Source organism: Chelonia mydas, chromosome 10 (assembly GCF_015237465.2).
Source record: "Chelonia mydas isolate rCheMyd1 chromosome 10, rCheMyd1.pri.v2, whole genome shotgun sequence".
In the NCBI taxonomy this organism is placed as follows: domain Eukaryota; kingdom Metazoa; phylum Chordata; order Testudines; family Cheloniidae; genus Chelonia; species Chelonia mydas.
The window spans coordinates 60,237,097-60,251,731 of NC_051250.2; the positions used below are offsets into that span (position 1 = coordinate 60,237,097).

A 14,635-nucleotide genomic window follows, 5' to 3' on the forward strand; every position below is an offset into this window, starting at 1 on the left:
TCTGAGTGGCAGGCTGAGATTAACATTATAAAATTGAATTTGTGCTGCAAACCTTTGATGTAATCAGCAGCTGGGAGATGGTGTTGCCCTTGCTGTGCTCCTTCTGATTGTGGTGAATTACTGTGTGGAATGAAATAAGTGTTTCTTGTGTCACTCGTTCAAGAAATACAAACAAGGTATTACTAGGTGGTTCTTGCTAGTTAAAATGGGTTGTATTGATTCCGGGTCCCAGTCTCTTGCTCCTTTGGACTGCAGAGGCAGTGCATTCATATCCCAGGGGAGAGCTGTAAGTCACTCAGCAGTGACTCCTCTGGCCGATTAAGGAGTAGCATTGACAGATCCCAAGAGGAGTCCCATTAAGTTTTAAGATGGAAGTATAGTGGCGGCCTGAAGGAGGAATATGAAGGGAGGAGGCCTTTTGAAGCAGAACTGAATAATGTATGTGAGATCCTTAAGGTCCTGGCAGGAATATAGAGGACCATTAGGAGTGAGGATGTGGGGTCGATATGTTCAGGGTTGGAATAATTAACCCAACACACTCTACCCTGATGACTAGAGTTTACTAAACAAGGAAAGCATACTTATGCCTCCATACACCCTTAGGCTACGTCCCCTCAATTTAAAGAAACCATTCATTTGTGCACTCTCTGCTGTGTATTGTATTTAATAACATAGGACTGGAAGAGACCGCTTGGGTCATTAAGTCCAGGCCCCTACTAATGCAGACAAACCTCTCATATAATTCCATTCATGAACTTATCAAACTCCATTACAAAACTAGCTAGGCTGTTTGCCCCAACTACTTCTGTAGGGAGGCTGTTACAGAACCTCCCTCCTCTGATGGTTAGAAATTTTCTAGTTTTTAACCCGAATTAATTCATGTCCAGTTTATACCCATTTGTTTTTGTACCAGCAATGTCCTCTAGTTTAAATAGCTCTTCTCCTTCCCAGGTGTCTTCCAGTCGTTATATATGTACAGAGAGCAATTATATCCCATCTCAGCCTATTCTAATCTCCTCTCGTAAGATAGGATCTCCGTTCCCTTGATCATCCTGCTAGCCCTTCTTTATACCAGGTCTAATTTGAATTCATCTTTCTTGAACATGAGTAACTAGAATTGTAAACAGTATTCCATGAGGATTTTAATCAGCATCTCATTCACTGGCATTAATAGTTCCCTATCTTTACTGGAAATGCATCACCAGATATATCTAAGGATCACATTTGCCTTTTTTCATAATCACATAACATCGATGGCTGAGAGTCATCCTGTGATTGCCTAAAACGCTCTCGTCTTGCTCCTCTGTTTTTCTGACAGATGCATCCCTAGCTTAAATGTTTACAGTATTACGAACATTGCCCATATTTGGCAATATATTGTCAATCAACTTCTTATTTAATAACTTTAAAAATATAATTTAATACATCTCTTGCTTTTGTTATAATTTTTGTCTTTTTCTGTCTTTAAACAACATTTTGCTTTATTATCATGGTTCTCTTTTCCTATTTTTGTCATGTCCTCTTGTCCTTCTCTTGCTCACCCCTTTAGTTCTTTCTCTTTTTCAACATTATGTTTCCTACCTCCTCCCCTATAACTTCTGTATCTCTATTGTATTTCCACTTCTCCATCAAATATCTCTCAATACCATATTTCTTTTTTTCTAATTTATCCCCTCCATTGCTCCCACCTGCATACAGGTCCATGCACCCACCCACTCCCCAAGCAGTAGCAGAGTGCAGTTAACCTATGCTTCTAAGTTTCATGACTGCAAACAGGGTTCGGAATGACAACTCAGATGAACAGCAAAGTTATTAGCAGCCACAGCAGCAGAATTGGAGCTATGTGTCTGGAGACTTAGAAAGACAGCACTATATTCTACAACTGGTTTACATTTGGCAAGTTATGTAATGGTCAAGGCAAGATTTTTTTTTAATGCCTCTCGCAGAGAATTTCTTACTTGCTGCAGACAGCGAATGAATGGAATTTTAAAGCTCTGGAAATGATTATATTATATTCTTTTGAAAATTCTGTTAATTACCACCAACACTTATTTCCTTAAGGATGAAGTGTGTTATGGTTATAATGTGTAAGGAGCCTGTGGGAGTTGTGTGAGTACTTCACACTGGGACTGTAGGCTGCAGGTCAAAAGATACCTTTATTGAAAGTAACTAATTTTATTTATTAAAGATAAACAAAATTCTTGACAGGACCATTAATTTTTTTAACATAAGCAGTAAAACAGAGGTGTCAGGAAAAAAAAGCCAAGCCAACAGAACAGAAACATGGAAATAAAATAGGTTCTTGGTTACAGCAGCCTTACAAAACTGTCATGAAAATTTACCAGCCTGTGCCTTAAAATTTACTACCTTACATTTTACCATGATGAGGAAGCTCATGAAAAAAACTAATGATATTTTACTCACCTATCAAAAATATATTAGTCTCGCTGGGTAAGTAGAATTTTGGAAGCCTGAGAGGAAGCACACATGCTGTTGTTTTTAATCAGTTCAACCCACTTATCCCATCTTTCCTCAAATAGTTCGATTGTTGACCTAATAAAAGCAGTAAGTCTTTCACATCTCAATTCTTTTATTGTTGTTGACCACACGTCTGTAGTATGCATTTGTTTTTGCACCTGTGGTAATGAAATGTATTTGCTGGCTGCAATTAATTATTTTCTGAAAGCTGTGGCATTTATTAATATGAATGTCTTTCTTAACATATTTTAACAACAAATAAAGTACATGTGTAATCCAAGAATATGAAGTTCTAGCAAAGATACAATAATTAGAAACGTAAACCCACAAAGATTTTTTTCTGGTAGGTGGTAGATTCACTGTACTACCTGCAGAGTTCTCTCTGAAGTTTTTTATACGCTATATAAATTCTACTTGAGGAACTTTTAGTCACATGTTGAACGATGGCCTGTAACGTCTGGAATGAGGCATCTGTCAGAATCAATTTTTCATTGCACCAACTTGTTGAGGCAGCAACTCCTGGAGAGGGAGATTCATCATTCAGAGGACGATACATATGAGAAACGGTGTGCTCTGACGTCTATGTTCACAATTAGGAGGATCATTTATTCTTTATCAATAAATGATATACTGCTCTTTGAAGGATTCCAATAGGAAACTCAATACAAAAGTTAACTGGGGGGAGTTGTTATTGACTTCAACAGGGTGTAAGCTTAGTTTTTACATTTCATATCTCTCTGCATGTTTTTAGGTTTTCTCCTTAGCATCTGAGCATCTTATGGACACTAATAAATTTATCCTCAGACTGCTTCTTTGAGCCAGGGGAGTGTTGTTGTTCTAATTTTAGAAATGGAAAACTGAAGCACAGAGACGTGTGACTTGCCTAGCAAGTCTGTTGTTGACAAATGCTTTCCTTAGGGCAGGGACCAAAGGGGTAGGGGAAGAGGTGGGCTATGGTGGGCTTACCTTACGGATCTTGGGGTTCTACAGAGAAAGCAAGCTCCAGTCCCATGTGGGAACTACCTCTACATGGTGTGACTCAGCCCTCTCCTCTCTGCTCAGTGTTGAGACTTCCTGGTCATTCCCACCTCTCCTTTGCTGGTATTCCCCATCCATAAAGAAAAATCAATTAGGAGAAGGAGTCGTGAATTTATTTCTATTTGACATCCATACCAGGACAGCATGACCCACCTGCTCTCTGGTTCCTCAAAGCCCCTACCCGCTTCCAGTGGTCTTGCTCTGCCTGCATAAGGGGAGCCTTCGGTTTTTAATTACAGTTTAGATTCTGTGCAAATGATCCAGAATTGCAAAAGTAAAATTGCTGAAATCATCTAAATTATATGATCTGTACTTTACTCATGACACAGTTTTTCCAGGTTAATAATGTTCTGTGTTGCACTTCTGTAGAACACACTGTTGCTAAGGCCTCCCTAGAACCAGCAAGGGAGGCCAGACATGGTCACTAGGCAAGGCAGAGGAGGGGAAGCTCTGACTTGTAGCTTGATGTAAGATGGTGAGATAGCCATTTGAGAGAAGACTTCTGGGCAGCGTAATCATGATGGTCCATTGGGAGGACAAAGGAAGGAGTTTATTAGGCTGTGGACAGGGAGCAGGATGGGGGAGGGAAATGGTTCTCCTCAGGGAATGACAGGAGTCAGTTTTTTTTCTTGACACCCATAGACTTCTCATCAAGAGACTTTGGAGGGTTAAGATTCTTATCTTTGAGAATTATATAATGACATCTAATTCTCAGGTAGTCTGTTCCTGTGCTTGGGGCAGGAGTGTAAGGGTGTCTGTAAGTCACCTTTGCATCTGGAAGCCTATGTAGGAGGTCAGACTAGATGATCATGATGGTCCCTTCTGACCTTAAAGTCTATGAGTCTCGTCCTGGCCTAGGAGGTAGCATTTATCAGCCATCCCATAAGGCTCATTTCAGAATTTCCAGGCTCTTTCACATACTTGCTGGCCTCAGGGCTACTCTGACATACACTCTGCTTCTCATTGATCCCAGTGAGGCCTAGGAGAAACTGAATAACTTAAATGCAGTGGGCTCTGGCCTGCTTCCCTACATACCTTCACCTGTTTCTGCCATCTGCCTTAGTTCTGGAAGACAGATTGGTGCATAGCCCTTTTGCTATCTCTGCACCAGCTGAGGAGGCTCCATGTTCCAGCAATATTCTCAGAGGGCCATTTCCGTACCCAGTAAGTCCTCTTATGCTGTAAGAGTGGCAGAAAAGGGCCCTAATATAACTAAGAATCAGGCCCAAATGTCTTGATTGATAGAAAACGTGTATAGCCTTTTAATCATAATTTCTATATTTTTAATTTGTTGTTAACTGCATCTACTAACATGGTGTTGGTACATGAGTATTTTGAATTTCTTCACTGAATATCTGAACTTCAGGGTTTTGCCAGCGCATTGTTGCAATATTAAGGTATATATTACAGTTCCTACCTCTCACTTCCCCAAACAACTAACATTTTTTTTTCTGATTCTTTATACATTTTTGGTCAAAGTTTAATATATTTATTATGGATCCAAGCTGAGTCACTTCCTAGCATTGCAAAGAAGCTTGATTGAGAGTCGGGTTATGGGTTAATACCAAGAATCAGACATGCTTGAGTGGACAGAGCTGGTGGAATTTAACGCGTGCTGCTGATAAGCTACATGTAGCCCAGATATGCCTCTGGCGGTATTTGACTTTGTGGAAACAGATTATACCTTTTAAAAGGTATACTCTGATAAAAATCTGTTGATAAAATATAAGAAATTTTGCTTTAGGTGCATCCTCATAACAAAATAACTTTGATAAAGCCAAATGCTGTCAGACAAAGTGTATATGTGTACACAGTATTTCTAAAAAACTCTCAAAAGCAACACATTCTAACAGGATAACTGTTATGCAAAATGGAATGTCTTCTTTAGCTGTGTGTTTTGTGAATCAGATCTGAAAAAGACATTCGACCAGCAGAGGAAAAATAACGACTAAAGAATATTACATTAATTCTGTGCCTTCTATGGATCTTTTATACTTAGAGAGGCTACAGTACAAAAAGACAAGTACAAAATATTTTCATAAAATTTCAAACTTAACCTACTCTCCTTTCTAATTGTAATATTTTGTCTTCTGCAATAGTTTGGTAATAGACAGTGGATGGTTCTTCATCCATAGCAGCTTGTCCACAACAAAAAAAATGTATAAATAAATCTGTTTTCTACCAGGCTTTTCTAGAGACTTGTTACAATTTTAGCTGGGTTTTGACACTCTTTTGTTATTCTTGACTTGTATAGTATCAAATCAAATATCCTGGTAAAAATACTGGTTCTGATTTTCCACGTCCTTGTGCCAGTATAATCTTTTATAACTGTGCAAAGTGAGTGCAAACTACTGTAAAACATCATCAGAAGGAAGCACAGCACAAAGTGTTAAATACATCCCACTGAATTTAGATAGTAGGGACACTCTTAAATCCTCAGATCCAAAATTTGACCTATTCTAAAATTGTTAAATTAGTAGCTCCCATTTTTATAGGACCTACAGAAACACTGAACTCCCCCTGCTTGCTTTGCTGTTAAAAGAATATTCCTAGTTAAGCTGATATGATGTTTACTTTGTAGAAGAAATGAAAGAAAAAGTAAAACTTCAGTGATTGCTAAGTGGATAAGCACAAAATGGATAGGAAAAATATTTTATATAAGTTCACAGAGAATTAAAAATAAAGTTTTAGAAGTCAAATTCTAAAACTGTAGTTTACAGTGTCCTTTTAAGGTTCTGGCATGAGCAACCAAATAATGATAGGTAGATAATCAACTTTATGTTAAAACGTGTATGTGTTCCTGTGCAAAAAACCTTACATTTAAAGGTGCAAAATCCAGCACTCAAACACTTCTCTGTTCCCCCTTTCAACAATCATTTCACATGATATGACCAGGAGAAGACATACTTGTAGGGCACATGATTTACTACCTAGAAGAATCATAACAATGGGAAATATTTGAAGATCCATGTTTTTTAGACCAGTTAGGCAATGTAGCAAACCATATTCAGATCTCTATCTTATTTATTTTGAAGACAAAGGGAGTTTTGCAGTTGACAGTAATGGGAGCACTCCAGACTTCAATTAGTTTTCAGATCATAGTAACCTGAACAGCAAAAAGTATGGTGAAAAAGTCATTACGTGAATATGAGATAGCTGTTGTTCCTCAAGATTTTTGACCCATGGAAGCTACACAAGAAAAGAATTAGGCCAGCAAGTTGAGCCAGCACGAGGCAAAAAAAAAACAAACCCAAACAAAGGGAGTTAAAGCACAGTTTTGGAACTCAAACTCTCCCCATATAGAAAATCTCAGAGAGTGGTTATAGGGAAAGCTGCTTGGACAACCATGACTTGAGTAGTTTTTTCGTTTTTGGAAATGTCATCATATTAATCTAAATTAAATTAATCGTATTCGTTGCAGTGGTCTTAAACCCATATTGTTCCCAAAATATTCTTAATCTTTTATAACTAGGTGGCAATAATGAGAAAGTAGTAGTGTAATAGCAACAGCAACCAATCATTGTTCAGTTACCTGACTCTCAAAATCTCAGTTTATGCTCCTTGAACAGTAACATGTGATCACCCCTTTGAAATGTTTGGGATTATATTTTTCATATTTTGTGTTACTTGGAACTATTTTACCCTCTTTTTATTTTCAGGTTTTGTTCACTATGAAGACTTCAGTGCCAGCTGTGGCACTGTGGGGGAAAAAAGCACCCTCTCACAGCATCACTGCCATAATGATTACAGATGACCAGAAGACTGTTGTTACAGGAAGTCAAGAGGGGCAAATATGTCTTTGGAATCTCTCATCGGAATTAAAGGTTTGTGACCACTGTGGCGTTGTCTGTCAAATAACCTGTTGGAGTTTCACCTTTTTATTATTAATAGACTATATGTAACTCAGTTGCAATTAATGTAAAAGATAATGTGTGTGGGTCTTTTTGTTGGAGAAAAGGAATTAACCAACATAATAAATGTGAAAATAAAATGTAAATCTCACAGGAGCAGCCAGTTCTTTGCAGGCCTCATTGAGTGTTCCATGGACAATTAGTGAGCCATGGACCACAGTTTGAGATCCAGTGCAGCAGATGATGGCAGTTAGTAAATCTGTATAATTATGATGGGTCCTGTCCTGGAGAGTTCTTCTTTAAAATCAGTGGCAAAGTGTGGTTCTCTAGTTCCAGAGAAGATACCCATTATAGAAATGTGGTTGATAGGAATAAAAGAATTAAGAGAAATGGAAAGACTTACATTCTGTGAATGAACAAATGAACTGTTTGAGGAAAGATAGACCAAGTGGGATGAAGTGTAAAATACATCAGTGATGTAATTTTGTAGCAAAAATATGTGTATTTACTGTAACCCATCATTCATATGGCTTTGATTCTGCTGTGTTCTCAAGCATGCTCTTGCTTCTTCTTCATTTGGGCTCAAGCATGCCATTTACAAACAGACACAGGTTGGGGTGTTGCGAAGTTGCACCTTGCCGGTGGGAGTTAAGGCAGATTTCCTCCCACAGCTTGCAGGTGTACCGAGGAGCATGCCTTTTTCAAACGAGTTAATTAGCATCTTAACAGGCTTTTCAATAATATTAGGCTAACATGGCTTCAGACCATGTTTGCTGGCTTCTTAATGGGGCTTTCCAATTAAGTTAAGCTAACTTAATTGAAAAATATACTCTTTTTTTTTTGCCCATCAAAATATAGGTCCTTTGGATTTAGTGAAGCCTATTGCTTAAGTGCTTTGCTGGAACAGATCCTTAGTGCACTCAGCCACTTCTGCTATCCCGTGTGTACTGGGTGACAGGGCTGGGGCTGTCCTGTTCTGACTCTTTTGGAGCATCTTGCACACCAGAAGCCACTCAAAATGGGCAGTCTTTATACCACAGTGATCACAGGGACTACAGTTGTGCCTTGCTGTGTGCAGGGGTGCAAAAGGCAAGTGATGCTTACACACTTCTCTGCTTGTGCATCCTTGGAGCTGTTGGGCAAAATCTGGCCTTATGTAGGAATACAATGTGTACTGTCTACCAGTCAGTAATAAAATTAATAATGAAGGTGTTTCTTAACTTTGGATTACTTGATGATTTATACAAAAAAGTACTGTTTTAGTTAAGTGAAATAACTGCATTGCTCTCCTAGATTTCATCTAAAGAAATTCTCTTTGGTCATACTGCTTCAGTAACATGCTTGGCGAAAGCAAGAGACTTTGAGAAACAACCATATGTGGTTAGTGCTACTGAAAATGGGTAGGTAACTGAGTTTTCAATTACTTTTTGAATCTTAAACCATCTGGCAAGGCTTAAGAACAAATTTTGCATTTGGCAGCAGACTTTCAATCCATTTTCCCCATGACATGGGAAGGTGCAGTGGTCACTTAGTACAGTAAAGTTATTCTATATGATTCCTCTTCTAAGAGGGTCTCTGCTTATGCCATGCTGAACTATCAGCTGGCCCACACACAACATGGAGATGGGAAGCCCATCTCTTGGAATGCAGAGAGGGCTGGCAGGTCCAGAGAATCCATGTGTTGCCAAGAGCCCATTCCCAAGAGAATGAGTAGTCAGGGGCCCTATGCCTACCAGGAACATAGAGCTGTGGGAGGGCATTGGCAGGACCAGAAAACTCTGTAGCATCATGAATACTGACTCTCAAGGAATGAGGCTATGAGAGAGGTTGATGTGCCCAGGCCCTGTAACAGGGTTGGCTATCTCTCAAGCATCCGCTCATGGCTCTGCAGCACCCTGCTGTGATGGGTTCCCCAGGGTGCAGCCTGGGACTGTGGGACTGCTGTGCCCGCCTGAACTCTCTCCAGCCTGGGCTGTCTCTCAAAATGCCTTGCTAGTGACCAGCAGCAAGCCCCTCCAGGTGCTGTGATCACTCAGCACAACAGCATGTGGAGCCCCACACACCCAGCTAGGTTGCATGAATGCTCCCAGAGCCACTCATGAATCATACAGGGAAAGGCACCAGCCAAATCCCCCCAACTCCCAGGAATATACAGTCTTGCACTGCTCAAGACTAGCAATGCAGATTATTCGGTTCACCACTTCATCAATGGAAAGTGGCCATACACCAGCCTTTGCAAAACCTGAGCAGATTTACCACACATTTCAGGCAAACTTTCTGATAAAGGTAAACAGTAAAACGAAAGTATTGACTAAAAAGATAGATTTTAAGTGATATTAAGTAATATGCAAAAAGTCAGAGTTAGTTACCAAAAGAAAATATAAGCACACAGTTTAAACTCTCACACCTATTAGACTGGGCAACATCTAGATTAAGCAGTTTTTCTTATTCCACTGGATATTGCAGTTCATAGTACACAGACTTCACCCTTCAAATCTGGGCCAGTCCCCAGCTGAAGTCTTCAGAGTGTCCTTCTTGCTTGCAACGTAGGTACGTGAAGGAGAAAGGCCCAGCATGGGGCCGCTGTGTCTGTTTTATACCTTCAGTCCTATGTGCTTGGGGAGCACAAGTCCAGGCATGTCTGGGGGCATTGCTGAGTTTCCAGGCAAGGTTGAGCAATTCCCCTGGTGTGGCCTCAGGTAGATGAGTTATTGAATTTTAGCTCCTTTGCTGGATGATACCGTGCCCGGGTGTTGGTTACTTTCCTTGCTGTTGCCTCTGGGGAGCTAAGATCTGGCTGATTCCCCAACTCACAGCATGTTTTAGTGACAAACATACAACACAATTCTCATAACTTTATATGCACTAAAGATATACATATTTAGATAGAACAGTGGGTTTCAGCAGTTCATAACCTTTCCCCTGATGCCTCACATGGAATGCTTTATATGCAAGATCACAATTAAATGTACATGAGGAATATGAGGGTTACAGGACTCTTCCCCCAAGGTATAGAATATCACAACTGCCTCCATTTCCCTTCTCTCACAGGGCTCATCAATAACTCACCCTCACAGTCCAACAGTAATTTAAACATTCCCCTTCTGAGGTATAAGTCCTCACTAAATAAAGGACCCTCAAAGTCCCAACCGCAGATCAATGTTTCTCTGTTGAGTCAGAAGTCCCTAGTCCTCCATCCTGAAGTTGGGTTCAGGTCCTTTACTTCTTGCAGGAGTCAGTCTTGCTCCTTGCAGCTGCTTCCTCAAGTCAGCTACAGGTTTCTGTCCTGCCGAATCCTCCTACCTAGAGTGTTCTCAGCTCGCATACAAGCTCCCTTAGTAGCTACTCCAGGAGTCCATCCCTTCCTCTCTCATAAACCGAGGTCTGGCCTGAGTTAATCCCAGGACTTCATTATCTCATTCATTATTACCCATCTGGGGAGGGGAGCTGATCTGGGCACAGGTGGGCTGAGGTCCCATTTCCTCTTAAAGGGGCCAGCCACCTTGTAACACCACTCTATGCACCACAAGGTTCCTTCCCCACTCTGAACTCTAGGGTATAGATGTGGGGACCTGCATGAAAGACCCCCTAAGCTTATTCTTACCAAGGTACAAACTTTGCCTTGTCCTTGAACAGTATGCTGCCTCCACCAAGCGTTGTAAACAAAGAACGGGGAAAGAGACCGCTTGGAGACGTCTTCCCCCAAAATATCCACCCCAAGCCCTACACTCCCTTTCCTGGGGAAGGCTTGATGATAATATCGTCACCAATAGGTACAGGTGAACACAGACCCAAACCCTTGGATCTTAAGAACAATGAAAAATCAATCAGGTTCTTAAAAGAAGAATTTTATTTAAAGAAAAGGTAAAAGAATCACCTCTGTAAAATCAGGATGGTAAATACTTTACGGGGTAATCAGATTCAAAACATAGAGAATCCCTCTAGGCAAAACCTTAAGTTACAAAAAGACACAAAAAACAGGAATACACATTCCCTCCAGCACGTCTTATTTTACAAGCCATTAAACAAAAGAACATCTAACACATTTTCTCGCTAGATTACTTACTAACTTTACGGGAGTTGGACGGCTTGCATTCCTGATCTGTTCCCAGCAAAAGCATCGCACAGACAGCCCAAACCCTTTGTTCCCCCCACCAACTCCAGATTTGAAAGAATCTTGTCCCCTCATTGGCCATTTTGGGTCAGGTGCCAGCTAGGTTACCTTAGCTTCTTAACCCTTTACAGGTGAAAGGATTTTGCCTCTGGCCAGGAGGGATTTTATAGCACTGTATATAGAAAGGTGGTTACCCTTTCCTTTATATTTATGGCACCCCTACTCTCCCAAAGTTGATCCTGGCCATTGTACTGAAAGTGAGGCTAACTTTCATCTTAATTCTGAACTTCCATTTTTCTAGCCCTAATCTATACAGTTTTAAGTGGGAAAAGTATTCTGTTGCTTAAATACTATATATGTGTAAAAATTGACTTAGAAAAAGACTAAAAGCTTTCTCATATGTATATGTTATTTAGAGAAACAATGAAAGATCACTACTGGATGGATTGTATTGTGTATCTGGGATACATATAGATAAGGACAAATGGTCTTCAGAACCCTTTAAATGTTCACTCGACAAAACCACTGGCAACTTCTTTGGTGTACCATATAAGAGCAAGACATTCACCAGTGAGCTCTGGAAGGTTGCAATATGAAGCTGGGATGATTACAAATAGGATGCCTCGTCTTCAGCAGAGGCAAGCTTTGTCAGACTGTGTACTCTGACTGTGGATCAGTCCTTTTACTACTTTCAGATTTCTGTCTTCTTGGATTGTGGTTAAGAACATTGCATGGAGAAAGATCAAGTTTCCCTCTAATTCCATTTAAAAATGTCAGGGCCTTTCCTCTTTTCTGTCACTGACATTCCTTAGAAAAATGCATAATGGGAAATTCTTAGTGTCCTTTTTTTGTGTGGAAATGTTGAATTTATTCCGTTAAGATTTATATTTCCACCTGCATGTATCCACTGATGTGAACAGTATTGGTCAGAGAAAAAAGGCATCATGATACAATATTTATAACGTGTTATTCTCCACCTAGTCGTAGGAAGAAAACAAACTCTTATTGTTTCAAAGCAACATGCAGAAAATATGGAAATGTGAGTGAAATTCTGCTCTCAGTTACATTACTGTAGATATCCAATGCTGAAGCCAGTAGAGTTACCCCTCATTTACACCAGAGTAAATGAGAGAAGAATTTGGCCACCAGCCAATGATTATTAGAAAGCATTCTGTTTAGCTAACTTCCTGGAACATACCACATGCAGATTTTATTTACAGTGTACACAGTGGTAAATAAACATGAATAATCATTTTGGATTAGCCAATTACATGAAATTAACAGTGTCAGTTGAAGTTTAAATCTCTAAATTGTTTTTCTGATATATTAATAAAGAGATTTTACTTTTCCAGTGTGAACCTAATATATTCTCTTCCAGACAACACTGTGAAACAATTATTTTCTGAATAGCATAATATGTTTGGTTAAATTGCTGAAAGAATAATGGTTACCATTTATTTAACTCAGTCTGTAGATTTTTTTTCTTAACATGTATGCCCAGATTCCCAAAGATATAGAAGCATCTAACTTCCATTCAAATCAATGGAAGTTAAGAGCCTAAATACCTTTGTGGAACTGGCCCATAGCTGCCAAGTTCTGACAACTTGACACACCTCGTAAGAACAGGAGTACCTGTGGCACCTTAGAGACTAACAAATTTATTTGAGCATAAGCTGTTGTGGGCTACAGCCCACTTCATCAGATGCATGTAGTGGAAAATACAGTAGGAAGATTTTATATACACAGAGGACGTGAAACAATGGGTGTTACCATGCATACTATAATGAGAGTGATCACTTAAGGTGAGCTATTACCAGCAGGAGAGAAAAAAATAGGCGATGGTCACATAAACACCACCCTATACCGGAAACCTACTGACCGCTATACCTACCTAAATGCTTCCAGCTTTCATCCAGACCACACCACATGATCCATTGTCTACAGCCAGCCTCTACGATACAACCGCATTTGCTCCAACCCCTCAGACAGAGACAAACACCTACAAGATCTCTATCAAGCATTCTTACAACTACGATAGCCACCTGCTGACGTGAAGAAACAGATTGACAGAGCCAGAAGAGTACCCAGAAGTCACCTACTACAGGACAGGCCCAACAAAGAAAATAACAGAACGCCACTGGCCGTCACCTGCAGCCCCCAACTAAAACCTCTCCAGCACATCATCAAGGATCTACAACCTATCCTGAAGGATGACCCATCACTCTTACAGATCTTGGGAGACAGGCCAGTCCTTGCTTACAGACAGCCCCCCAATCTGAAGGAAATACTCACCAGCAACCACACACCACACAACAAAACCACTAACCCAGGAACCTATCCTTGCAACAAAGCCTGTTGCCAACTGTGTCCACATATCTATTCAGGGGACACCATCATAGGGCCTAATCACATCAGCCACACTATCAGAGGCTCATTCACCTGCATATCTACCAATGTGATATATGCCATCATGTGCCAGCAATGCCCCTCTGCCATGTACATTGGTCATACTGGACAGTCTCTACGTAAAAGAATAAATGGACACAAATCAGATGTCAAGAATTATAACATTCAAAAACCAGTCGGAGAACACTTCAATCTCTCTGGTCACTCGATTACAGACCTAAAAGTGGCAATTCTTCAACAAAAAACTTCAAAAACAGACTCCAACGAGAGACTGCTGAATTGGAATTTAATTTGCAAACTGGATACAATTAACTTAGATTTGAATAGAGACTGGGAGTGGATGGGTCATTACACAAAGTAAAACTATTTCCCCATGTTTATTCCCCCCCTCCACTCCCCACTGTTCCTCAGAGGTTCTTGTCAACTGCTGGAAATGGCCCACCTTGATTATCACTACAAAGGTCCCGTCCCCGCCCCCGCTCTCCTGCTGGTAATAGCTCACCTTAAGTGATCACTCTCGTTACAGTGTGTATGGTAACACCCATTGTTTCATGTTCTCTATGTATATAAATCTCCCCACTGTATTTTCCACTGCATGCATCCAATGAAGTGGGCTGTAGCCCACGAAAGCTTATGCTCAAATAAATTTGTTAGTCTCTAAGGTGCCACAAGTACTCCTGTTCTTTTTGCGGATACAGACTAACACGGCTGCTACTCTGATACCTCATAAGGGTTTCACTTGCCAGGT

At 40.3% G+C, this 14,635-nt stretch overlaps 1 protein-coding gene across 5 annotated transcripts in view; it reads left to right on the forward strand.

Moving 5' to 3' along the window:
- WDR72 (WD repeat domain 72) overlaps positions 1-14,635 on the forward strand; it is a 187,698-nt gene that overhangs the window by 14,918 nt on the left and 158,145 nt on the right. For 4 of the 5 annotated variants that reach the window (XR_006284393.1, XM_043524155.1, XM_043524156.1 and 1 more), the window contains exons 2-3: positions 7,176-7,340; positions 8,661-8,767. Coding sequence is in view for 3 of the 5 variants with exons in the window: in XM_043524155.1 (XP_043380090.1) it covers positions 7,176-7,340; positions 8,661-8,767 (272 nt within the window). In the remaining 2 variants the exon portion in view is untranslated. Of the gene's footprint in view, positions 1-7,175; positions 7,341-8,660; positions 8,768-14,635 lie in introns of those variants that run through there. The other variant, XM_043524157.1, reaches the window with a different exon arrangement.